General features: G+C 51.6%; 9 protein-coding genes and 1 non-coding gene across 10 annotated transcripts; 7 read left to right on the top strand and 3 right to left on the bottom strand.

Moving 5' to 3' along the window:
* Window positions 1-1,243: 1,243 nt before the first annotated feature.
* On the top strand, window positions 1,244-2,938 carry wetA (developmental regulatory protein WetA; the record flags this gene model as incomplete). The annotated part of the gene is made up of 1 exon (XM_067622412.1): window positions 1,244-2,938. The coding sequence occupies one exon, from the start codon at window positions 1,244-1,246 to the stop codon at window positions 2,936-2,938; it is 1,695 nt and encodes a 564-aa protein (XP_067481888.1).
* A 934-nt stretch (window positions 2,939-3,872) lies between these two features.
* On the bottom strand, window positions 3,873-4,560 carry ASPBRDRAFT_193349 (uncharacterized protein; the record flags this gene model as incomplete). The annotated part of the gene is made up of 3 exons (XM_067620609.1): window positions 3,873-4,225; window positions 4,303-4,419; window positions 4,488-4,560. 3 exons carry the CDS (start codon window positions 4,558-4,560, stop codon window positions 3,873-3,875), a joined length of 543 nt encoding a protein of 180 aa, XP_067481887.1.
* Window positions 4,561-4,844: 284 nt separating this feature from the next.
* ASPBRDRAFT_39815 (calponin homology domain protein) lies at window positions 4,845-7,390 on the top strand. Its single transcript, XM_067624222.1, has 2 exons — window positions 4,845-5,357; window positions 5,420-7,390. The coding sequence occupies exons 1-2, from the start codon at window positions 5,191-5,193 to the stop codon at window positions 7,068-7,070; spliced, it is 1,818 nt and encodes a 605-aa protein (XP_067481886.1). The 5' UTR covers window positions 4,845-5,190; the 3' UTR covers window positions 7,071-7,390.
* An 80-nt stretch (window positions 7,391-7,470) lies between these two features.
* On the bottom strand, window positions 7,471-9,562 carry ASPBRDRAFT_171868 (uncharacterized protein; the record flags this gene model as incomplete). Its single annotated transcript, XM_067619717.1, has 2 exons — window positions 7,471-9,398; window positions 9,454-9,562. 2 exons carry the CDS (start codon window positions 9,560-9,562, stop codon window positions 7,618-7,620), a joined length of 1,890 nt encoding a protein of 629 aa, XP_067481885.1. The 3' UTR covers window positions 7,471-7,617.
* Window positions 9,563-9,924: 362 nt separating this feature from the next.
* Window positions 9,925-10,008, top strand: ASPBRDRAFT_t94. The gene has a single exon. It is a non-coding gene; the product is annotated as a tRNA-His (tRNA).
* A 1,439-nt stretch (window positions 10,009-11,447) lies between these two features.
* Window positions 11,448-13,309, top strand: ASPBRDRAFT_668237 (CocE/NonD family hydrolase; the record flags this gene model as incomplete). The annotated part of the gene is made up of 1 exon (XM_067628795.1): window positions 11,448-13,309. Exon 1 carries the CDS (start codon window positions 11,465-11,467, stop codon window positions 13,307-13,309), a length of 1,845 nt encoding a protein of 614 aa, XP_067481884.1. The 5' UTR covers window positions 11,448-11,464.
* A 739-nt stretch (window positions 13,310-14,048) lies between these two features.
* Window positions 14,049-15,855, top strand: ASPBRDRAFT_119718 (uncharacterized protein; the record flags this gene model as incomplete). The annotated part of the gene is made up of 3 exons (XM_067617282.1): window positions 14,049-14,126; window positions 14,198-15,683; window positions 15,740-15,855. The coding sequence occupies 3 exons, from the start codon at window positions 14,049-14,051 to the stop codon at window positions 15,853-15,855; spliced, it is 1,680 nt and encodes a 559-aa protein (XP_067481883.1).
* Window positions 15,856-18,476: 2,621 nt separating this feature from the next.
* ASPBRDRAFT_39813 (FTR1 family protein) lies at window positions 18,477-19,950 on the top strand. The gene is made up of 4 exons (XM_067624221.1): window positions 18,477-18,554; window positions 18,617-18,738; window positions 18,812-19,257; window positions 19,330-19,950. The coding sequence occupies exons 1-4, from the start codon at window positions 18,524-18,526 to the stop codon at window positions 19,889-19,891; spliced, it is 1,161 nt and encodes a 386-aa protein (XP_067481882.1). The 5' UTR covers window positions 18,477-18,523; the 3' UTR covers window positions 19,892-19,950.
* Window positions 19,951-20,616: 666 nt separating this feature from the next.
* On the top strand, window positions 20,617-22,850 carry fetC (putative ferrooxidoreductase Fet3). Its single transcript, XM_067619716.1, has one exon. It carries the CDS (start codon window positions 20,826-20,828, stop codon window positions 22,671-22,673), a length of 1,848 nt encoding a protein of 615 aa, XP_067481881.1. The 5' UTR covers window positions 20,617-20,825; the 3' UTR covers window positions 22,674-22,850.
* Window positions 22,851-23,578: 728 nt separating this feature from the next.
* ASPBRDRAFT_107327 (uncharacterized protein) lies at window positions 23,579-24,838 on the bottom strand (the record flags this gene model as incomplete). The annotated part of the gene is made up of 1 exon (XM_067616581.1): window positions 23,579-24,838. A coding segment is annotated over one exon (1,260 nt), but the record flags the coding sequence as incomplete, so codon positions are not given.
* Window positions 24,839-25,180: the final 342 nt, after the last annotated feature.

The following is a 25,180-nucleotide window of genomic DNA, read 5'->3' as shown; positions in this document are numbered from 1 at the left end:
TCTTCACCCGTAGAGGGGGATAATAATAGAAACTCGTGTTAAACGACGAGTCAATCTACAGATCTAAGGAGAAGAATTTTCCCTTTTTTTTTCAAGCTAATTCTTAATGCAAAAAGCATACAGGAGGGGCTTCGATCCAAGATTGAGGATGCCAAATCCTTCTTTCCACGCATTGTTACGGGGGGTGTGCATTCTTCCTAGGCCCAGCATTCCAACGTTCAGGCCAGCCAGCTCACCAACGGTAGCTCATTGAGCACCCGAAGATCATTAGCTCCACCATGCGGGAAGAGCGTGGAGCAAAGGTTCGGTCGGGGAAGACTAGTGCAAATCATTGAGGCTGCTATCCTACGTATACGACTCAGGATGAGCAAAAGCAACCCAATGACGCTTACACTCCAGGTGTCAGTCAGCCCGTTGAGCTCCTCTCCACGTCGTCCCTTGACGCGTCGAACCGTCGGAGCCGGTCGACCTCCATTGTGACACTCATAGTTCGATCCAGCCTCGACATCGATCATCAAACAATGGCGAGGTCGGTGTCATTGGCTCAGTGCTCGCTGGTTCCTCTAAGACCCGCCCATGTCCGCCCTGCTGATACCTCTGCACCCTGTTTCTGGCATAGTAAAGGTTGCATTCCCGCGGGTGGCCATCAGTGCTCCGAGCCCACTGGGTGAAGGGTGTCTGGCACGAATCAGCCACCGACTTTGCGGTCCTCCTGATTGGCGACAATGGCTTGTGGGAAAGGCATGGGCCGTTCTGCTCGGGCAATTGGGATGGATGTGGGCCATATCGAGGGGCTGCGTATTCCTTGATGGCACATTCCCTGCCTATCTTGCCCTTGTTGAGAGCTCTTGGAATGTGCTCAGAATCCAGCGGAGAATCCAGAGGCTGGGGCCCATCGTAGCAATTCAAATAGGAGCCCTCTGTCTGTTGTTTGTTTGCTTTGTCTACTTTGCATTTTCTGCACTGTTTTCTTCGATTGTCAACTCGTCAAACTATTCCAACACTGCCAGTGCATTCCATCATCACTTCGAGCCATCGTCATCACCACGGCCATTCTAGACGGGTAGTCGGCTAGCTTAGCCGTCCCTTACTTCGCGTCAAGCTTTCCTCTGCGTCAAGCTTCTGTGCTTCCGCGGTCTTCGTCGCCAGTCATATCTACTCGGCCCAAGAGTTCGTTGGGTCGACCTTTGACAGCTTCTCTGGTCGTCGCCGCAAACGGAAAGCGGCAACCCCGTCTGGCACAATGTTCGCCCAGCAGTTCGACCATTCCTTGAATGATTTAGATTTATTTAATCAGTACGTCAATATGGACAACTCCAGTGTGGATGGCAACAAAGATGTTTCATTCCCTGGCGATCTTGACCAAATATTTCAGTTTGAGTCACTGTCCAGCGACTGTGGCGAGCACTCTCCAGCCATCTCCACGTCAACAGCGCAACCCCATCAGCAACCCGCCCAAACTTGGAGTAAAGATTTCTGGTGTTTGCCCCAAAACGTGGACTCTTCTACCAGTCAAGGCCAGAATTTCTCTCTACAGGATACCGTTCACCCATCTGCCGTTTCTGAGCTGGGTGCCAACTTCGAAGCTTCGCCGACAGCGTGTGCTCCCGAAACCCGCCCTTCTCCAACGACTCCTCCAGCAACTCCTAGTCGTAAGACCACTAAAAGTGCTGTGACTACGCCCAAGGTGATACGTCGTCATCGCGAGCCTAATGATCGTCGTGGTCCGCTGCACAAGCAGAGCTTCTCCCCCGGCATAACACGCTCGTCTCAGCCCCAACGAACTAGAATGGCGTATCCCGAAGCCTGGGCGCAGCGATTCAATAACTTCAGCTTTCGCAGCTCGGATGACCGCTTGCCTCTGTCACCACCACCTTCCGATATTCTTATTCAACAGGAAAATATGGCGGCAGACAATTCTGCTGCCCACCTGAACCGCACCGAAGCACTACCCAAGGCATCAGCTGAAATGCCTCCTCAATATGACACCGGCATCTTCAACCAGTCGCCTGCTATCTCCATGCCCTCGCCATCGACAGCTGCGCTAGCGGGGCAGCCCCCGAGATATTTAAGCCAGTCCAGCGGCTCGGGGTTGCCCACCTCAAGCCCTCCTTCGGCTGACGACATCTTCTCCTCCCCGCATTCTTCAGGCCCTCAGTCCATGTCTTCCTGGCATTCCGACTCTCTTGGCTCTTCTGGGATTCCGTACAGCACCCCCGATCTGAGTGGACAAGATGGCCAAGCATGGTGGTCGCCAGTGGCTGCGAGAGTCCCACAGCGACAACCTTCATATCAGCAGATGGTGGCGTCCCCAGCTGCACAGAGACCGATCCAGAACTCTACAAGTCAGAGTGACATGCTGCAAGGGGGCCTTATGATCCAACTGGACCCGTCGTCATACGATCTCTCGAACACACACTCGTCGTTCTCATCCTCCGGCCTGCCTTCAGCTCCACATGGTCACGAGAGCCGCGCCTACATGCAGCCCACTGCAGCATCAGTGGATTCATCATCTTTTGTCACCCCTCAAATGCCCCCCACCCACTCACGCTCCCCATCGCTGTCTCCGGGCTCAGGCTCACCAAAGAGTGGTAGCATGATGCACAATGGCGGTCACCGGAGGTCATTTCAGCGCCAGAGTATGAACCGAAAGCTTTCCTCCAATTCTATGAGTGCACCAAAACCAGTCAAGGGCCTCCACAATTCCTCGGGAAGTCCCAAGGGAGGCAACAAAGCTGTCACCGTATCATTCGTGAATTTCACCCAGAATGATTCCAAGAGGATCCTCACGGGTGTCGCACCCAGTGGCAGCTCCAAGACCAAGGCACGGCGCGAGCAAGAAGCCCGCGCTCGACGGCGCGAGATTAGCGAAGCTGCGTTACAAGCCGTCCGGAGGGCCGGAGGAGACGTTGAAGCTTTGGAAGCCATTCTATGCTAATATCACATGTAATAGTAATACTCACACGTCCATTCAGTGCATCGCTCGTTTGCCAGTATCCGTTTTTCTATGCGTCGTCATTTGTATTCTGCGGCTAGCCAGTTTTTGAAAGTTCGTTATACCATTCGAGAGATTGTTTTTATTATTTCTTTTATTGTCTGCTTATTTCATTTCGCGATACAAGGCAACGGTCGTTTGGGTGTTCTTCTGATCATCAATTTTGCTTTGAGCCGGAAAGGACTTGGAGTTGGATTCTACCAAAAGCGTTAGATTGGCGGGCATACGGGTTACATCAACCCCACACTAGTTGGATCTAATCTACTATACCACTAATACTGCATTTCTCGGGACACGAATTGGCACAGAAGCGAGCGATTTTGTATAAATGCAGCTAGGTGGTGACACAAGAAATCGAGCACTGAGCGGGATTATACCATGCTCTTCAGTTTACATACTTCCACATCCTCCTAGAAGTAGCCTGATAGATGTTCGCCTTACGGGGACATAGTAGGCAATGCAGATGGGAATAATGTACATAGTTCATTCATGATACAGTGATAGTTCGTAATATGCAAGAGTTGGGGGTTTTCAAAGCCAGAGCTCTAGAGAGCTGAGTAACATGCAAGACATCACGTCACTGATCACCAAAAATGTGATGTCTCTCATCGACAGATACTTCGTTCCGCAACTGTCTGTAATGTTGCTCCGACGACAACAACGAAACACAGCCACTCAGCCTCTCTCTCCCCCTATGTCTGGTGTGGCGTGTTCCGCATATCGGGAACGGACGGCAACCTGGCAAGGCAACCCCAGATATGCCAAGTTCAGAGGTGACGAGTCTGACACGTACGTTTCAGAAGAGAAGCGAGAGAAGGAGGCCGCAAGTAGTATCAAGCCAATCTGCATTTCGCCACCTTCACTTCGGACACCTCACTCATCTCTTCGACGCAGTCGGACTCCACGAGTCTGGCTGCCACTTCTGACCCGGAGCGCCTGCCGCCGCCTTCGCCCAGGGGTCATTCTTCTTCGCAGCCGCCGCCGTTGCCGTCTGCGCATCCTCCGAGGAGCTCTTGTTTGCTTGCGCTACTGTCGCATCACTCGTATTGGTAGCGGGGAGCGGTTGCTGTTGTGTTTTGGGCATATCCAGATACGACGGTTTGCTGGCCCAGCGCTCATCGGCCAGACGGGCTAATTCCTTGATTTGCATTTGTCGGATGATGTCTTGTTGTTGCTCTTGGATGGATGGGGGGTCTGCGCGGACGTAGCGGAGCCATTGGTGCCATTGTGCTGTAATTGTCGGGGGTGCGGTGTTAGCTATTGCTATCGGGCATGTGCTATGAGAGAGCTGAGGGTGTGCCACTTACGGCTTACTTGGACATCGGCGAGATGGGTTTTAGGATCGGTCTTGACGATGCGGCGGAAGCGGCCGGCGTTGAGCTGGTCTTTGAATTCCCAGAATGTGTTTCCGCGTAGGTCGGTGCCTGGAGAAGCGATGTTTGTTAGGATGGTTTCTGGGGAGCTATACTTGGAAGATGGCAGATGGGCTTACCGACAAGGAAGGACCTTCGCCAGGGTAGGCGAAGGCTCTTCCACTTGAACCAGAGACTGTTGATTGGACTCATTGAGTAAACCGAGTAAGGACGGCGGTCGATCGGGGGGTATGCGATCTAGACTGAGGCAGTGCAGAGGTGGTTGATGTGGCGCAGAGGGAGAGGAAGATGTTCAGACCATTGAAATGATGAAGCCAAATGAATTGAAGCAGCGATGATTGGGCGGTGTTCGACACCTGAAGCGTCAGGCACTCTGAACGTCATCGGTAAGATTGGGCGGTCACGGGGCGTCAATACGGTATTGTTCTGGGCGTTTCTTTTCTATTTCGGGCTTCGAGTTCGATTTCCATTCCAAGCCGCATTCCATTCGCCCTCGAACTTTGGCTTCGTTGCTTTTGTTTTTGTCTCTGCCTCGTCGGTTGATCTTCTGCATCAATACCTCATAATCCCCGGTGATCTGTCTTCTCATCCCCTTCCTATCCAGTCATCCAGACCCTGATTGATCCTCCGGTTCATCCGCCCTCACATAAGCTCCCTCCCCCTCCTGAACCCCTGTGACGTACTGCCGGTTCGTCCCACCGGAAGCCACTATAAACACCCACCCCTATTTTTCCCTATTTTGTTGCGCCCGAGCTGCCTAACAGACCTTTAAATTCGTCTGCATGTCCCAGACGCTCTAATTGAGACGGCACGAACTTCATTATGGCCTCCGTCACATCGCTTGACAAGGACTTGCGCAGTCTGCGCTTGTCCCGCTATACCCCGCAGGCAGCCGCGGAAGTCCGCGACTGGATTGAAGAAGTGTTGCATGAAAAGCTCCAGCCAGGAGATCTCCTGGATGCTTTGAAAGATGGCGTTGCACTCTGCAGGTGAGATAAAGACAGTCCTCTTGTTTTGGTGGGGTCTTTAAAGAACACTAACAATATTGCAGGCTGGTGAACTTGGCCGTCTCCCCCGGCGTCAAGTACAAGCAGTCCTCGATGCCCTTCGTGCAGATGGAGAACATCTCTCATTTCCTTCGCGCATGTCAAATGCAGCCCATCAGCCTCCCTCCGCACGATGTCTTCCTGACTGTCGATCTCTACGAAGCCAAGGACCCCGCTCAGGTCCTACAATGTCTTACGTCTTTCAGCCGTCGGGCCAACGCTCTTCAGCCTAGCAAATTCCCTCGCGCACTCGGTCCGCAAAGCAAGGCAGCGACTCTGAGCCCGCATGCCACTGGTTCCAGCCAAGGCGCTTACACCCCCACCAAGTCGAGTGTATCCGGTCACTCCAGCCCAGCAAGATCCCCAAAACCTGTCAGCAGCTGGAGCAAGAGGTCTGACGAGTTTGCTACGGCCCCGGCCTGGAACATCCATCAGTACGGCTACATGGGCGGTGCCAACCAAGGCAACCAAGGCGTGGCCTTTGGTGCTCGTCGGCAAATTACCACTGCTGCCCCGCGTGTTCCCAGCTTGGCGGAAAAGGAAAAGCGGAGAAAGGAGGAAGAAGAACGGCAACTCCTAGAAAAGCAGGAAGCAGAGCGCCAGCGCCAGCAGGAGCGCGAAGCAGAAGAGGAACGTGCCCGCATCGAGGAAGAGCGCCGCTGGGAGGAGGAAACGAACCGTTTGAGGGAGAAAGAAAGACGCGATGTTGAAGAGGAGCGCAAGCGCTGGGACGCGCAACAGCGTAAATGGGAAGAAGAGGAGCGGCAACGCCTGCGCGAAGAGAAAGAAACGGAAGAGCGACTAGAACGCGAGCGCCTGCAACGACGAGAGGTGCAGGACAGCCGTCTCAACGGACAGTTCTTGAGCCAATACCAAGCCAGCCTGCCATCAGCAGCCCCCGTTCCGCCAGTCTCCAGCGAGAACCGCGAGAGACAACGAATCCGCGAACTCGAGCGCGAACTAGAACGCGCCAAGGAGAGAGAACGCCAATACGAGCGCGAACGTCAAGACATCCAAGAACGGGCCACCAAATCGCCCGAACCTCGCAGCCCCAGGCCAGCCCAGCCTAGTTACGACCTATCTTCCCTCGAGCAAGAGCGTCGTATGCTCCGGACCGAATGGCAAAACCACAATGGCGAGCCACTCACCGAATCGGACGTTCCCCCAAGCATGCCTCCCCGACCCCTCCCAGAGCCTGTCATCTCTTCTGGGGACAAGCCACCCATGCCCCCTCGCCCCTTGCCCGACCCCAGCGAGGCGAAGCCTCCCATGCCTCCGCGGCCCCTCCCCGATCCCACAACCACAAACTACACCCCTTCATCTCAAAGCCCTCTCACACAAGAGAGCCGCGTCGATCGATTCCTCGCTTCCAACCGGCCTCCTGTTGCCCCCAAGCCTGTTGCCCATCGGCCTCAAGACTACACAACCACGGCAGAAGTAGACGCCGAGAATAGTCGCCGCGCCGCCGCTCAAGAGAAGACCAAGGCCGGCGGCTGGGCTTCCAAATCACTTTTGGAGCGCGAGATGGAGCGCGAACGGGAACGTCAGCGCGAGTGGGAGGAGAATCAGCGTCAGACACAGGAGGCAGCAGCTAGGGCTGGGTCTTCTACTGCGGGCGCTAGGCGGCCGATTATTGGGCCGAGGCCACCTCCGTAAATATAAAGTGGAGTGAGCCCTTCATAACTAGTAGTTTGCGTCCTTATTGCCTCTTACCCCTTTTATCTATTTGTCTGTCTGTCTGTCTGTTCTTTTTTTATAACTCCCCTGTGTTGTGGATATACCCTTTTCTTTTGCCTCTATCTTACCCCCTCATCCTGCTTTGCGCGGTGGTGTATACAACTGCGAAGTTTGCTTTGCTTTGCATAGGTGGTTACACTATTTCAGTCTGGGAAAAACACAATAGAAAAAATTCAATGTCAAATGTAAATAAATAAAAGGTATACCGCTGAGAATCAATAGACACATCTTAAAGTCCAAATTCATACTGATTCAACTAACAAGGGTATTTATACTATATATACATTAAGGAATAAAGCCGAAAGCCTGTCCCAGACAGTATGAGAATTGACGAGCAAGGCAGAAATAAATATAGATGAAATAAACATGAACCGCTCGCTTTCTTGATTCGCTCTTCACCAAGGACATGCGAGTGCAAATAAGAGAAAGGAAAGATAAGAAAAGAAAGATTTCAGTGCCTCAAGCATCATGCAGTAGTGGCATCATCCTCGAATGGCAGAATACCAAGCACGAGAAAATCTAATCGCTCGGAACTCTCCTCTAACCACGCACGCTCAATATCATCCGCCCACCTGTAAGCTTCCTGGACATATTTCCGCGATTGATATTCCGATCGGTCGAATCGACGATTAATGCCCTTATTAACCGCTCCTCGTAGGCTTTTTGTGACCCTTAGCATGCCGTTATCGGCGAGGAGAATGATCAGAGACTCTAGAGCGAGGGAGATCTTGGTATTATCGGCTAAAGATTTTGTGCTGGCCGCGTAGGGCAGGAAACATTGCTCCAGTTTGGCTTGGTTGAGATACTCCTCGTCGGAGTCGGGGGCGGCGGTCTCGCGCATGCGATAGAGGAGGAATTCGCAGAGAGTGGTTTTGGCAGGGCCGGAGAGGTAGGGGAGGGTGGAGGGGCTGATGAAGGCCTGGAAGATGGGGAGGGGGAGGTGTCGGATGTTTTCGGCGTAGAGGTGGTAGAGGTCTTCGAGGGGGATGAAGTCGTCGGGGAGGTATTGGGAGACGGTGGACAGGAGTTGTAGGAGTCGTTGTCGGAGACCGAGCGAGCGCATGCCTCCGTAGAAGCCGACGTCGCCGTGCATGTAGGGGATGTGTTTGGTGGGGAGCTCTTCGATGGGTACACGAGCGCCATGCTTTGAGCTTGGGGCAGAGCCGCCGTATGGGCCCGGGGGTGTATTGATGCCGTTGGGGCCTAGGGCGAGTGATTTGCCTCTGCGCTTGGGTCGGGGTGCTCTTCCACGGGTGGGGATATCTCGGGCGCGTTTAGGCCTGCTGGTGTTCGAATCCGATGGATTGACTTCTCCATCGAGGTTGACGTTGGTCTCATTGATATCCTTGTCTTCATCGTCATAGTCTCCGTCCTCGATCGGATCATCGTCCGTGAGGTAGTCACCGAACTCGTTCTCATCGATGTTGACCTGCGCACTGCGCTTTCTGCTGGTGGGGGTATGGGCTTGTGCGAATTTGAGTTCGTTCTCGAAGACTTCACGGAATTCGTTGCGAGAGGTCGAGCCACCGTCTGCAAAGATGGAGCGGACGATGCGCCGGTATGGACCGTATGTGGTACTGGCTCCGTGGATGTAGCGAAAGATGAGGCTTTCTCTGAGAATTTGGAGGGCTGGGTCATCGTCATTGTGTGTTTTCTTCCTTCGAGACTTCTTTGGGGAGGGCGGTGGTCCCTGTTCGCTCATGATGTTGCCGGTGTGAGCCTCCTTGTACTGTCGAAACCGTTCGTTCCAGTCACTCTCCAGAACATCACACATGTATTCAAGCCAGACCTGCCACCACGTCCAGCGGGGACGATGACGGACAGAACAGTTGAACGCCCAGCCGATGACATGCCAGAAGTCTTCTGCATTGGACCACAAGGAAAGCGACTGGCCAAGATCTAAGTACAAGGGTTTCGTATCCTCGGGGGACAGGTCCGAGGGTGGGGGGATGTCCTCTGCCACGGGTCGCCGTCTTGTATGGCGGGGTGAGTCAGGTTGGCTGAAAGAGAATGCGACGTTGAGCTTCGAAGAGATGGGTCCGACGAGGGTATTGGTCAGTCGGAGCAGGCGTAGAGCGGCTAGCGGTGCTTCTTCCTCCTCGGTTGTCTTTGCGCGCGTGGTGGTGGAAGGATGTATAAGGAGAGTTGCGGCTAGGGCGAGTTGCTGGACCGGCGGAGTGTATACTGGCGCTGAGGCAACAGTACCAGATGTGAGGATATTCAGGAGGAAATTGAGGGCTTGTGTATCTGGACTGCGATGTCAGCAGTGGACAAAAGAAACAGTGATGTGGAGGGAACGGACAGAGTCTCTCTTCGAAGAAGATGGCTGCATGTTGGGCTAGCTCGAATGGGACAGATTTGGTGGGACGGTACAGAGGCAAATCTGCCTCCAGAGGGCCTGTATCGGCCATAGAAGATAGAGATGAGGGGACAGATAGAGGGACGGAGAGGCTGTGAAGATGAATGAGATGGAACTGGAATTGGATGGAACTGGCGGAGCGATAAAGAAAGCGACGCGATGCTTATCGATAAAGCAGCAGGGGCAGCACGTGTGGCAGCCAATCACGGGTGGCGCCTGAGGCAGTCCACTGTGGGAGATCAATTCGGCTGGTTCCCTACTGTATGCTACTAAATTATGGAGGATTTCTTGGGGTGGCTGGATTAAACCGAACATTCTGAGCGTTAGCCTGGAACTTCCTGAGCAGTGGAGAGATGATGATTGCTAAGGAGCAGAATATGATGCATAATAATGATCAAATCCTCAACAAATCAGGGTGCTGTAGTGTAGTGGTCATCATGAAACGTTGTGGTTCTCCGCAGCGCCGTTTCGACCTGGGTTCGATTCCCAGCAGCGCCAAACAGTTGGCGTTTGAGCCTGGTTTGACTTTCTTTTTTGCGTCTTTTATTTTTCTTTCAGAGCATTCTTTCTATCGCTCTATCTCTGAATTTTAATATCGTTTCGTGATACTTGGGATATAAGTATATATAATGGCTACTATTCCTTCTGTGTTCAATTCCGCTGATAGTATGCTGCATGGTATATTGGTCTCTCTCTCTCTCTCTCACACATTGCAACAATTCAAGGGGCCAAGACTGCGTGGGCAAGGAAGACGACCAATATATATAATGCTATTCTGCACTTTTGAATTGCCAGTTTTGCATCCTCCAGTGTACTACTAAACGTTTTACAGCAACCTGTTCCTACTGAAACACTACAGTAGACAACTGGTGTAATCCTTCTACTTTCAACTACTAGCTAGTATTGATTAGGAATAGGTTGGCGCCGCTCTTCGCTCTGGGATCAGCCGGGATTGTGGCAGGAGCGCGCCCGGTGCGTGTACGGAGGGAGTACCGATGGCTCTCGGACCGCACACGGAGCAATCCCGCGCAAGTCCCGGTTATCCCCCATATCCGTCACTGACCGGCGGAACTATAACGCCCACAAAATCCAGTCAAATGAAACATGATTTGCCAAGTCGGTCTGGCCTCCCCCTGAAAGGTTCACCAGGACGTATAATGCGGGTAGTAATTTACACTGTACTTTCTAACTATTCGCCACAAAAAGCCCCCAAGTAGCTTATCATGCGTTGTTCCACTTTGCTCCACTGTATCACGGGCCATAGTATCTAGACGCACAGTCTATATCGTGAGAATCGGTTACTATCACCCCTTATAGCTCCTCAGGTATACTGGTCTGAAGCAATAGCAGGCTACGGCAGCAAGAACGGATGCGCACCAGCCACATTACAGGCAACATAGTACGTAGGAAAGGTTGTTTAGTGTCATAGATGAAGCAAACCCTGATAACTGGAATCGAACGCACCGTCGGATGAGGCACCTCGAAAATGAGGCAAAAAGGACGAAGTGCGCGTCAGGAGAATATATCACTGTATATAGCAGCTAGAAGCTCTCAGCAGAGATAGCGAATACAAATCACAATATGTCCATAACTAATATAATCTAAACCAAATTTGTACAAAATACCTTTGACGGAAACATCCACTAGCGGGATGTTATTAGCCTGACTTGCTCGCCCGTTTACCCATCATGCTCAAATCTCTTGAACTTCAAATCACGGTAGTTGTTGTAGTAGCTAGCGATGAAAGGCCAGACACTGCATGATTCCATTCCCGGAACCCCTGGACCCCGTGGTCCGAGGTCTGCGGTCACTCCAGCTTAGGGCTATCCAGCAGCTCGCTCTTGTCCGGCGCCGGAAGTTCGCAAACCGTCTATATATATGTCCTCCCAAACTTTCACCTGTCTTCTCACCTTTCACAAAGTCATCTTATCTGACTTCGTGAATTGACTAAAACATGATGTCTCTTCTTACCCAACTTTCCTCCTGCATCCTGAACCTATACCGGCTTCTCCAGATCTTCATCATCGGGAAGACTGTGATTACCAAACGTCGTCCGCTTGACAACAAGCAATTCGATTACAATCCCGCCCAGAACCCCGAAGGGCCCTTTCTTCCGGTCTTTCCAATCGCTCCTTTGAAAGATACCAACTACTCTTCCCAGATTCTGAAGGAAGGCCATTGCAAGGAGCCGGGTCTAAAGGCTCTCGAATGCGACATTCTAGTCGAACGAAATGTTCCAATCCCCATGAGAGATGGCGTCAAACTTTACGCAGACATTTACCGGCCCGTGGATGACTCTCAGCAGGTCCACATCATACTTGTATGGAGCCCGTACGGCAAACATCTGAGCAATGATGGTCTATTGGGCACCATGCCAGAGCGTCTTGGACTGGAACGGTCTGTTTACAGTGGCTACGAAGATTTCGAAGGCCCTGACCCAGCTTTTTTCGTACCCAAGGGGTATGCGGTCGTTAATATTGACGTTCGTGGTGCCTGGGCTTCCGAAGGCGATCTCCACTTCTGGGGAAAGCAAGATGAGGCGGATGGGTACGACGCTATCGAGCATCTCGCCCAACTGCCCTGGACCAATGGAAAGATTGGTCTGTCTGGGAACTCATGGCTGGCTATCTCACAGTGGTTTATCGCGGCGGGCAATCCGCCTCATGTCGCTGCGATTGCCCCATGGGAAGGGCTGTCAGATGGATATCGCGATCAACATAGGAGAGGTGGAATCCCCAGCGCTGCTATGCCAGGAGCCATCGGCCTTTTGGTTCCCTCTTTCGGGCTACTCGAAGATGCGGGCGGCTTGGCTGAAAAGCGTGCAACCTGGGATGAATATTGGGACGACAAGAAAGCCGAGTTGTCAAAGATCAAGGTTCCTGCCTACGTCCTCGCAAGCTATAGCAGTAAGATCCACAGCGCGGGCAGCTTTCGCGGCTTCCGCAACATTTCCTCGAAAGACAAGTGGTTGCGGGTCCACCCATACCAAGAGTGGTACGATTTTGCAACCGAGCAAGGCGATCTGGAGAGGTTCTTCTGCTATTATCTGAAGGGCGTCGATAATGGCTGGCTTGAGACTCCCAGAGTGCGATGCTCACTACTCAAATTCAATGGTCCCCCCGTGGTCAACAAGCCTTTTGAAAGCTACCCGCCCTCAGAGAGCAGGCATATTAAATACTTCCTCGACGCATCCACGGCGTCTGGGAGCGCCGCGAATCCAGTAAAGGAGGAGGCAAGCTGCTATTACGAAGCCACCAAGACCGGCAACGAAGTTCATTTTGACATCCGCTTCGACCAAACGACGATCCTCATTGGATACCCAACCATCCATCTGAACGTCCAGTGTCATGAGCTCGATGACATGGATATCTTCGTCATCCTTCGCAAGCTTGACAAAAGCGGAAAGCCTGTGAATCATGTTAATTTCCCTACGACGAAGAAAGCCGAAGAGCTTCCCAAACTGAATCCGGCGCTGTATCAAGGTCCAACAGGTATGCTGCGCGCAAGCCATCGAGAAGTGAGGGACTCTCCCGAGACCGCTCCGGGCGAACTCTTTCATCCCCATGAGACCGAAGTAAAGATTCCTCGCGGTCAGATTGTGGATTTGGAACTGAGTACCTGGCCCATTGGCGCCATCTATGAAGCTGGTGAATCCCTGCGACTGTCGATATCCGGTGAAAACATGTGCTACGTCGAGAGCCATGCTTTACCAAAGGAGAAGAACCGCAACCGAGGTCGGCATATCATCCATACAGGAGGGAAATTTCAGAGCTGGATCAGCCTGCCGGTCCTCAATTAATTAGGTTTAGTTAGGGGGTTTGTCTTCAAGTGGGCGTCATCAATAGGCCCTTTTTACAATCGACAGTCAGAATATTGTGGGACTTCACGTCAATTTAGTTGTTTTGTTACTGTCACACGACATCGCGTAGACACTATGCATAAAGAAGTTTCGATATACAATGCTCATTACTCATTCCTGGAAAAGTCCAAGGTGCTTATAGCTTGTGGACCGATTGCTCCCACGGGTTGCTGCACCATGTAGTCTCTGTTTGCCCGCATCTTTCCTTCTCCCTGTGATACTTCCACTAGTGGCAATGCCTCTCTCTCAGGTCTCACCTCCAAGGTCCCTTGAGCTTTTGCCTGTGAAAAGATCTACTGGGAACACGCGTCCTCCGTGTCCGTGTCTACGCCACCAACCCACGGATATACCGGCTCGTCCTCCGTTGAAGTTTGCGGCCCGCTTCCGAGTGCATGATGAGCATTCGGCTGTTGGTGCTCTGGATGTTAACCGATAAACGCCCCCAGAATTTATGAATCTGCCGAGGACTTTTGCCGCTACAAAAACCTGGGGATTTGCGGGGATTGCGGGGATGGAGTGGGTAGTGGATGGGGCCCCCTTAACGCCTCTTACTTGCAAGGAACTCCAGGCTATGTATAAGACTGCAGGCTATCCATGCCCTTTCGAATCCTGAGCTTGTGTAGCTAATTGCTCACTGTTACATCTTTAGTTCAGGGTTTATATCTCCTATTCACTGAATATGGCCACAGCCGGCGAGAGTAGGCACGTCGAGAACACTGGGACCCATATCCATGCAAGGACCATTATTGCAGTCTTGGTATGCATTAGCTCTCGACCACCTCCCTCACCAGTCATCTATCAACTATGTGTTTCTAACAGCGAACTCAGGCAGTAAACGTGCTGATGTTTGCCGGCCTATTCTCGGTCATTGGTGCTGGCAGTTTGGCTCAAAGTACCGCGGAATTATTGGGCGACGCGAGCGTGTATATCTGGTTCTCGTCATGCATCTCGATCATCCCATTGGCAATGATGCCGCCTTTGAGCCAGATTGCCGATTACTGGGGCCGCCGATGGGTCATGTTGATCACATCACTGGGCGGCATTGCTGGACCCCTTCTGATATCTCGCGCGCAGAATGTTGGCACTGCCATTCCCGGCTTTGGTCTTCTCGGCGTAGGTATCAGCAATCAAGCCCAGATATACACCATTCCTTCCGAGGTCTTGCACCGCAAGTACCGGGGCTGGGACCAAGCTTCAGCCAATTTCTCTTCCAGCATTGGCGGACTTACTGGGGCCTTGATGGCTGGGGCACTTGTTGAAGGAAAAGCCGAAAATTTTCGTATCTGCTGGTATACAGCCACGGGACTATTCGCAATTGCGATAGTCGGGATTTACTTCGGCTACACCCCGCCTCCGCGAGAGACCGAGTCCGCACTGTCCACGCGGCAAAAGCTTTGGAGCCTGGACTGGGTTGGTTATGTCCTCCTCTCCCCATCGGTGGCACTCATCTCCATGGCCCTGCAGTGGTCTGGAAACCCTTACAGCTGGGCCAATGGGCATGTTCTAGGAACTTTTATTGCGGGATTGATCATGCTAATCATGTTTGCCATTTACGAATGGTACAAACCTGACGGTATCCTCCACCATGGCCTGTTCCGCCATAAGAATTTTCCATTGGCAGCCGTAGTAATCTTCTTGGAGGGTCTCACCTTCTACACTTGCAATGCATTCTATGCATATGAGATCACAGTCGTTTACGGAGTTAGTCTCTTTGGTGCTGAATTACGCTTCATAATACTGTTCGTGGGATCAGCTACGACCTCTGCTGTCCTTGGCGCCTATACCACCAAGACGAAGCAAGTCCGCGAACCCATGGCCTTAGGATTCATCCTCCTGGTCATCTTCAACGCCTACATGGCTACAATAAAGCTCTCCAGTTCCGTCAGCCACTTATGGGGCATCACCATTTTGGCCGGAGTAGGCCTTGGACTCATTCTCAATGCAGCCATGGTGGTCGCTCAAATGGCGACACCATCTGATATGATCTCCGTCACGACCGGGTTTGTCTCCGCAGTGAGAGCCTTTGGGGGTTCTATCGGCATCGCCATCAATAATGCGATCTTGTCCAGTTCTCTTCAAACAGCCCTACCCAAGGACGTTGCTGCCGCTGTCGTTCCTCTGGGATTTCCCTCGGCGAACCTTGGTTTACTGATTGAAGCCCTTTCGGAAGATAATGAGGCGGCTCTTGCTCAAGTCCCTGGAACTACACCCGCAATCGTTGCAGCAGCTACCAAAGGTTTTAGAGCCGCTTATGCGCATTCGTTTGGCAATGCTTGGATTGCCGCAGCCTGCTTTGCAGCCACTGGCGTCATTAGTAAGTTCGTAGCATAGTCCTTGTTATGCTACACACAGCTGATGTTCTTGATTTAGTCTCGATATTTATCACGAATCCCAAGGCAGAATTCACGGTACATATCGATGCGCCGGTGGAGCAGAAGTTGGTGGAACTCCAAGCTGAGGTCGGGAAAGACTATGAAATGGATTAGGCGTAGTTTATGTGATGCTTCTCCACACATCTTAAATAATTGTTATTTTACATTAACCGATCACCCTTATGTCTTGATCGCACTGATCACAGTTTCACGGCCCGCCAACAAGGTGGATGCGTGAATTTTGATCGACATCGACCGGGATGTGTACTATGTCCACTTACGAAGTTGGCGGGGTTTGGCGATATATAGAGGGCAATTGTATGAAATAGTAAGCTGTAGGACATCTCAAAGACATTTTGACAGTTAGATGACATGAAAGTGAATACTGCAAAGTATACGTGACATCAGTATAAGGGGATTCCAGTACGTACAAGTTACTATATTTATGTTGATACTAAAACTGTTTCCCACCTGTAGCTTGAATAATATTGATTTTTAATGAAACAAACCTCCGATAACCCTATAAAAATATTGACAAGGCTAGCCAGCACCCACAGAATCGCTTCACCACCTACTACCTACTACTTATGAATACTGATATCCAGGGATTGCTGAAAATCTACCTGACTCGTGTAAGTATCCTTGGTAACTGTTAATGAAACTCTAGATCTAAGAAAAAAGCAGTCTCCGTCGTGCTTGACCACAACTACCTTTGAACTATAGCACGGACAGGGACGGAGCTGTCCGTGATTGCTCTGTGAGGGCTCACTTTCCTCAGATTAATCAGGCAGCGATCGGTGCGTGTGCATTGAGCAAGCAGTGAGTGGCACGGAGCGAACCTGGAGCGTGCCGGAGCGATCACGTGCATACGTCATTAAAGCGGCGGCACCTGACTTGGGTAATTGAACGAAAAGCGCAGGAAAAACAGTTCGATGAGAGACTAGATAGTACTAGTAGTAGTACTAAGTGGTGTGGGATGTGTACTCCGTATGATTGATAGTGCTGTTGTGTCTTGAGTGTCTTCATCCCGGTTACTTCTATATTGGAAGGGCCACACTACACCGCATGATAGTGAATCATACTTAGTATGGCATGGCATTCGATTAATGCGGTCATCATGAAAGATGAATAATAAGCATCCATAGAGCTGATTGATAACTTTTACCATGGAATACCCAATACCTGCTAAGTGACCAGTGGTGTAATTACTAGAGGCTGGCTACTCCATGGATCGGACGCTCGGACGGAACTTGTACTCCGTAGTCCGTTCAAGTGCGACGAAATTTCCGGTTACCCATTCAACAGGAATCATACTAGCCAGTAGCCAGGGAATATCCCAAGCTTAGTTTGTAGTTCGGTTCCAGCTCGAGATAGGGAATCGGGTCCTGCAGCAAAATACTCGCCCTAACGCAATCTGTCGATTAGCAAACTGCCTGTCTTGCCCAACACCGCCCTGACAAACCACCATCACTTGAAGACGCCCACATGCATGGAAAACATACCACCAGACATGTCCGTCTGAACGGTAATTGGAACGGAAGTTTCCTTGTATCGACATTGGGCAGTTCCACGAATCGTCCACAGCCACATTCCTCCCAACCAGTCCGTGTGCTCCAGAAACATGAAGCTATACTCCTTTCGCTCGGGCCCGAACAAAGTTTTGACCGGAGTATCCACCCCCCGTGCCAGGAAAAGCTTGACATGAGCCAATCGTTGAAGGGTTCACGTTCCCAACGTCGTTCGCATCCTCCTCTTTTTACTCAGCGTATCCACCCCTAAATTAAAGAGTCTCGATAGCAGCAGTAGAGGAGGTAATAGATGGCAGGGATTAACCCTCCGAAACCTCTCGGAGACTGTTAATGATGCCGGTGAAGTTTGGATGAACTTTCATTTCGACATCCCTTGGACCTCGTATGAAGTGGGTGTGACACGAGCCAGAACGGCAGGGAGCTGCACGCGAGCCGTCCGATAGACGATCCGCATTCCCATTGGTGATCTCGGCAGTCGACCGGGAAATGCTATTCCAAAGTTGTGCGATACGACGCCACTGGAGCCGGGTAATAGCCAAGATGATGACTCTGCTGAGAGAAGGTTGGCTTCAGAGCTTGTAGGCCACACCGCTGCGTATGCTGACGTCGAACACATGCTTCGTAGGCTTCAATGGAGAAGATCGTTATCAGATGTCTCAGTCGAGACTCGACTCACCAACGTAGAAGACCCTGACTTTGCCAATGGCCTTGTGTCAAGGGTAACTTAATGAGGATGATTGACCCGCACATCCCCACCCTAATCCCAAAACTAACCAGTCTCTGAGCCATAGGCACATTTCCCTCACCCAGCACGTGTATCTGGGATGGTCGATGGTTGGTTCCAGTGTCTCATTTTAGTCATGATAAGCGGACGGATACCCAATCCGATCGGCTCGGTGGACGTGGGGTGATAAACACGACTGACCACAGTCAATTCTTCCCCTCTCCCCCTGCATTGCCCCAACAGGAATCGCATCAGGCAACCTGATGCATGGGTCGTACACGGAACGGTAAAACGGAAAACGTAAGGATCCGTTTTACGGTGAGGGAGGGGTAAAGATGGACGTGGCGTGAGTAAAGGAAAAAGGTTCGAAAAAAAAGATAACCCTGCCAAGCGAGGAAACGCTTATCAATCAGCGGATCTCGTATCTTGAGAGATGATCTGATAAAATAAAATTCATCTGTCGCGTGTGTGTGTTTGTGTCTGCCTTGTTCCTTCCCAACCGGCCGACTCTCTTCCCTTTGCTGTCAATATGGGAAACAACCCGGTCTTTGCTGTCACTGGTAGGGTCATCACAACATCAACACAGGTATCCATGGAGGGATAGGTTACTGATTCCAGCCAGTGTTCTTCATTTGCTTTCGAGAATGTCTGGAAACAAGTGTGGTTGTGTCCGTGTTGTTGGCGTTCTTGAAGCAGACTCTTGGGGATGAAGGAGGCGACACGTATAAACGACTCGTGAGACAGGTAAGTTCACTCACGGCTTCATCGTGTCATTATCACCGAAAGTCCATGGCTGATGTTGTCTGTCCCACTCCAGGTCTGGCTAGGGTGCGCACTCGGACTGTTCATATGTCTCTGCGTCGGTGCCGGCATGATCGGTGCCTTTTACAGCCTAGGCACGGACACCTTTTCAAGCACCGAAGATATCTGGGAAGGAGTTCTGGGAATATTAGCATCTCTCATCATTGCGGTCATGGGAGCAGCCCTGCTGCGCGTGTCCAAGCTGCAGGAGAAATGGCGGGTTAAGCTCACCAAGGCTCTTCAGCACCACCGCAACACCAATACCTCGCGCAAGGGCCGAGTGAAGATGTGGTTCGAGAAATACGTCATGTTTATTCTGCCCTTTATCACAGTTCTTCGCGAAGGGCTGGAGGCAGTGGTCTATGTCGGTGGTGTTGGGTTGGGGCTGCCGGCTACCTCCTTCCCGCTGGCGGTCGTGTGCGGTCTCATTGCAGGATGCCTGGTTGGATATTTGATTTATCGGTAAGCAGCCACAGTGCCCTTGCCTCTTTCTTTTTGGATGATGCCAGCTAATGCAGACATGGCGTGTTATAGAGGAGGCAGCGAAACAACCATGCAACTCTTCTTGATCGTCTCCACCTGCTTCCTCTACCTGGTCGCCGGAGGCTTGTTTTCCCGAGGTGTATGGTACTTCCAAAATAACGCATGGAACCATATCATTGGTGGGGATGCCTCCGAAACGGGGTCAGGCCCTGGGTCTTACGATATCCGCCAGAGCGTCTGGCACGTTAACTGCTGCAACCCCGAGATAGGCGGCGGTGGCGGATGGGGCATTTTCAACGCCTTGCTTGGATGGACCAACTCCGCCACATATGGATCTGTGATTGGCTATAATCTCTTCTGGCTCTGCGTGATGCTCGCCTATGCGGCGATGATGTATCGGGAGCGGCGCGGTGCCATCCCCGTTATTGACCCGATGATTGCGCGCTACCAGGCGTTCAAGGCCCGCGTGATAGCGACCATTCTTCGTCGGCCAGTCGAAGAGGATATTGAGCCGGTGGAGCCGTCGGGGATTTTTGCACAGAGTGGCAAGGAGAAGGAGACTGGTGCCGGAGGGCCCATGTCTGTGAGGGAAGCGGAGGTTAGGGCTGTGTAGCGATAGACCGAGGTGCTAGTTAGTATAGTTCAACAACGGAGCGGGTTTTCCTCATTAAACCGCGTCATGCGGGTAATGTAGATAAATTATGATTTGTAATTGCTTCTGGCTGCTCTGTGGTTCCATGGCGAATCAAGTCGAAATAGGCGCCATTTCCGCAGAGTGTAGAGGAACGCAGGATCATACTGTGTAGTAAATGACCGTAGGGCAACCGTAATCAATCGTACAATCCGATTACCGGGTCCATACTAGCGTAATACCCGCTCTTGGCGCGACAGGGGTCCAGCATCAGATAAGCCAACGCCCAGACAATATGATAAGATTGGAGGCACAAGACAACATCTCCTCGCTTGCAAGTTGATGAGAGAAAAAAAATTCTGTCCGACTGCCATCTTTTAACCTGACCGTTGTCGGAGATATTATAAGCCAAGCCATGCCAAGTCGGCGTTCTCTACTTGTTCTGGGGATCAAGCTATTGTGGGACTGCATGCTGGGTGGGACTCCGAGAAATCTACCAGTTCGGGTCATGGTGGGAAACCGTTCCTCACGTACAGCCCAGTATTCGGTAAGTACTAGTCAATATCAGATGCGCTATCTGATTCGTCTCAGCCCTCGCATTCGTGGATGCATCGCCGCCCTCATTTTACCTCCCAGTGCGGCGGCCCGACTGATTGATAAGTGGGATGATCCATAGGAATGTATCTACTAGTCATAACTCATCCATCCTTTTTCTCTGTTGCACTCCACTCCACTTCCATGAGGGCCTACGACCTCCAAGTCCCGGGTATATAGAACCCCAACGTAGAACCTTTCCGCTCCCTTCCTCCCCGTTTCTCTTTTTTTTTTCTTTTCCTTGTCAGAGTAAACCCCTCCCCTCTCGTCCTTTGTCGTCGTCCGAGACTCCCCCTCATCCCGGACAAGACAGACAGACAAGATGGCTTTCCCCAGCCGTCTCCTCCCCTGGCTCGCCGGCATCATCTTCTTCTTCATCGCCCAATGCCAGGCCAAAACCGTGACCTATGACTGGAACGTCACCTGGGTGACAGCCAACCCGGACGGGCTTGCCGATCGCCAAGTCGTCGGCATCAACGGACAATGGCCATTGCCCATCATTGAAGTCGACAAGGGCGACCGACTGGTCGTGAACATGTACAACGGACTCGGCGACAAGAGCGCCTCCATCCACTTCCACGGCATGTACCAAACCAACACGACCGAAATGGATGGCCCAGCCATGGTGACCCAATGTCCCGTGCCGCCGGGCAGCTCCATGACCTACAACTTCACCGTCAACCAGAACGGCACGTACTGGTACCACTGCCACACCGACTACTGCTACCCAGACGGTTATCGCCAGGCCCTCATCGTCCACGACAACTCCTCGTACTTCGCCGACATGTACGACGAGGACCTGACCATCACCATGACCGACTGGTACCACGAACTGACCGAGGAGATCGCCCCGACCTTCATCACCGTCGACAACCCTACCGGCGCGGAGCCCATCCCGGACTCGTTCCTCTTCAACGACACCCTCAACACCAAAATCCCCGTCGAACCCGGCAAAACCTATCTCCTGCGCCTCATCAACATCGGTGCCTTCGTCGCCCAGTACTTCTACATCGAAGACCACACCATGCGCATTGTCGAAATCGACGGCATCTACACCGATCCTGCCGAGGCCGACATCCTCTACATCTCCGCCGCGCAGCGCTACTCCGTCCTGGTGACGATGAAGAACTCCACCGAGAAGAACTACCCCATCGTGACTGTCGCCGACTCCGTCCTGCTCGACACCATCCCCTCGGACCTCAAACTCAACCAGACCAACTGGCTCGAGTACAACTCCAGCGCCTCCTTCCCGCAGGCGGAAATGACCGTCGCCGTCTGCTCCGATCTCAACCCCTACGACGACATGTCCCTCGTCCCCTACGACCGAATGCCTCTCCTGGAGTCCCCCGACCTCACTCTCGACCTCACCGTCACCATGCAAAACCTCGACAACGGCGCCGACTACGCCTTCCTCAACGACATCTCCTACACGAAACCCAAAGTGCCCGCCCTGTACACCGTCATGTCCGCAGGGTCCCTAGCCACCGACGCGACCGTCTACGGCGACTACACGCACTCGGTCGTGCTGGACGAAGGACAAGTCGTCGAAATCATCCTCAACAACGGCGACACGGGCACCCACCCGTTCCATCTGCACGGACATGCCTTCCAGATGATCGATCGGTACCCACCGTACGGACCCCATTTCTATGACTATGCGGATGGGGATCCGATTACGTACAACGCGTCGAATCACACCGCATTTCCCGAATACCCGCCCCGGAGAGACGTCTTTGTGCTTCCGCCGCAGGGATACTTCGTGGTGCGGTTCAAGGCGGATAACCCCGGTGTGTGGTTCTTCCATTGCCATATTGACTGGCACTTGTCGCAGGGGTTGGCCATGGTGTTTATTGAGGCGCCGTTGGCCATTCAGGATCGGGTGACCATCCCGCAGCAGCATTATGATGTTTGTGAGGCTGCGGGTATCCCGACCCAGGGTAATGCGGCGGCCAATACGGAGGATTATACGGATCTGACGGGCCAGAATAAGCAGATTGCCTGGTTACCGGCTGGGTTTACGGCTAGGGGTATTGTCGCCTTGGTGTTTTCGTGTGTGAGTGCGTTTTTGGGTATGGGCATGATTGCCTTCTATGGATTGTCGGATATTAAAAAGGGTGGCGGACAGGTGCAGACGGGTGTGAGGGAGGAGGTGAGAGAGCATGAGGATTAATTGATTTTGTTCAACATATATGGACTCGGTTTGCATCATCAGATACCCGATGATAGATGAGATTAAAAGTATGTAATGTATTTGAGTGTACAAATTTCTTGTAGCTTGCTTTCTCATAACTCGTAGTTTACATAGTGACGTGCCGTAGGTGGTACCTGCATGCTAAAGAAACTGGACTCCTGGATCATATACTTTTTCCCCGACAACTCACTTTAGATGCAGTTTCTTTTGGACATTGATTATTGCCCGTCGTCTGACTTCTTCGGAGGCGTCTTGAAGCCGGTGACCACCAGCCCGCGTATTTCTTCATTCCAGAATATGTTGTGCCATTCTGCGTCCTTGTGGATGACACCACATTCCCTGATCTTTTCTAAGATTTTACTGCGCTGCTCTTGGAAAGATGGTTCAGTCAGTTTCTGCTTCACTATGACTTTGTTCGCTCGGATTCCCGCCCAGCTCAACACAAGCATCTGCGCTATCTGTTGGCCGTGATACCAATACTGAACCTGTGGGATAAAGTCTCCGATGAGAACTGGAACATGTTCTCCTTGAAGAGAGTGGAGGAGATGATAAGTCTCAATTTCCCTTCGTAGTCTTGGAAGTTTCTGCCAGGTGGTGGCCTTCAAAATCACTGTGTATCCGTGGGATAGTAAGGTGGCCTTCAGTAGGTAGCCAGTCCGACCAACAATGTGTAGTTGTTCGAAGCCGTTTTCTCGATCGTGTGACAACTGCCTAGATAAGAGATATCTCAAGTCATTGTCATTGAGGCTGTGGAGTTGATGTCCGTGTTCTTTGACGTTCGGACATAGAGGATCTAGAGGACCTCTTTCGGCTAAGCCACTTTGGCATTTCATGGTACAGTACTGATGTTCCGTGTTCATCTTTGTACTTTCAATATGTTGTAGAATAGAAGGGATTTCTTTGATAGGTGGCCAAGACGGGGGCTTGTAATCGGACGGAGATTCCCTGCGGACCGATTCCGGTATCTGTTCCAAGAAATCAGGGTAGTCGATTTCCCATCCCTCCAGTTTGTTAGCTGCATCGCACCATGACTGAGATGGAGGACTAGCTTGCATGGCGTTGAGGGTCAAGGCGAGAACTTGAGCAACTGCTGTTCGGTGAAGCCGAGACCCATCGTCATTAGTGACATCCCAATTGGGAGCAAGCAAATAGTATTGCACCACTGACGGGTCTTCTGTGATAAAAAGGCAGATGAAGGCCTCTCCAGTGTAGATATAGCCATATCGAACTCCAATATTCACCATATTGGAGAACAACTGCGTAATTACTGCTGCCACAACCCAGGTAGCATGCTTGTCGAAGCTATCACCATTAATGCTGATGAAGTCGTCATCCAAATCCATTTCGTGGAGACCAGCACTAATATCAGCCATTGATAGCACATGCGGAGTTTGATTTTGAACAGCATACAGAGGGATTTCTTGCTCATCCGACTTCACATGTATGTAGAACTGGTTATTATCATTGTCCTCGTCTTCGGACCTAACATATCCGTGGATGTTGAAACGCCGACAAAGTCTCTCATTGTTGTTCAATTCAACAAGGATCGATTGCACATGGTTATCCACGGTCTCACGTTGAAAGAATTGAAGGTGAGATTCGGACGCTATCGGTCGGGTAGCACTGTCTCGAATGAGCTCCACTTGATCCTTGGACGCGAACGCGCGCTGTGTAATGAATTCCGGATCTTCATCATCGATAGTCTTCCAAATGGCTTGCTGGAAAGCGGGAAAGGCTTCCCAGGGTATTATGCGCTTGGGGCGTAATCTACCGAAAGGATCGATGGAACCATGGTATGTCTTTGACATATTCGTTTGGAAACAAATAGCAAGCGAAAGCTTATGGCACTCTTCGAGAAAGGCAAAGAGGCTGCTCGGTTCAACTTGCTGTCGTGCCTGTTTGTTTGAGAGCTGCAGTTGCTTGGCCTTAAGCTTTAACTGCTTGGTTTCTAGCATCAGCTGTTGGTATCTCAGTTTTGCTTGCTTGACTCCAAGCTTTGCTTGTGCGGCCCGCTGTTTTGCGTGTCTGGCTCTCTGTCTGGCCTTCTCAACTTGCTCCGCTTGTTTGACGTCCAGCTCTGCCTCTTTCACCTGCTGCTCCGCGTGACGGATGTCTTCCAACGAAGTTGTTAATTCTTCCTCCATTGTGAGAATAAGAGAGGTGGTGTGATTAGTAGTATCTGTCGGGACATCAAGATGCGCGGTTATCCCTAGTGAGATCACATAGCAAAGAGTCTAGAAAGGTGCTTGCGTACATTGAATGTTGCAGCAGTATCTTCTATAGAGCTCAAAAGGCCTGCTGCTGACAAACAAGTGAGAGTATCTTGCATAAATCGAGGGATGTGCACTTCCCTCCGGCTATGGGTGATTGCAAAGTGAGAGTATAATTAGAAAGGATAGCAATCAAGGACCGACGGCGTGGTGACCAGTAAAACTGAGTGACATGTGGAGTATGTTCTGCTTAGCGCCTTCCTTCACGTCCTAGTA

The sequence above is a fragment of the Aspergillus brasiliensis genome (genome assembly GCF_001889945.1).
Source record: "Aspergillus brasiliensis CBS 101740 unplaced genomic scaffold ASPBRscaffold_3, whole genome shotgun sequence".
NCBI lineage: Eukaryota > Fungi > Ascomycota > Eurotiomycetes > Eurotiales > Aspergillaceae > Aspergillus > Aspergillus brasiliensis.
This window is presented reverse-complemented; position numbering and strand designations above follow the sequence as displayed.

What these genes read in the sequence shown, in the direction of transcription:
- ASPBRDRAFT_39813 (XM_067624221.1), top strand. Translation starts at nt 18,524, where the DNA reads ATGGGAAACAACCCGGTCTTTGCTGTCACTG. An exon ending in CCCGGTCTTTGCTGTCACTG is followed by an intron (nt 18,555 to 18,616) that starts GTAGGGTCATCA and finishes GATTCCAGCCAG; the next exon opens with TGTTCTTCATTTGCTTTCGA. An exon ending in ATAAACGACTCGTGAGACAG is followed by an intron (nt 18,739 to 18,811) that starts GTAAGTTCACTC and finishes GTCCCACTCCAG; the next exon opens with GTCTGGCTAGGGTGCGCACT.
- fetC (XM_067619716.1), top strand. Translation starts at nt 20,826, where the DNA reads ATGGCTTTCCCCAGCCGTCTCCTCCCCTGGCTCGCCGGCATCATCTTC.
- ASPBRDRAFT_39815 (XM_067624222.1), top strand. Translation starts at nt 5,191, where the DNA reads ATGGCCTCCGTCACATCGCTTGACAAGGACTTGCGCAGTCTGCGCTTG. An exon ending in GATGGCGTTGCACTCTGCAG is followed by an intron (nt 5,358 to 5,419) that starts GTGAGATAAAGA and finishes ACAATATTGCAG; the next exon opens with GCTGGTGAACTTGGCCGTCT.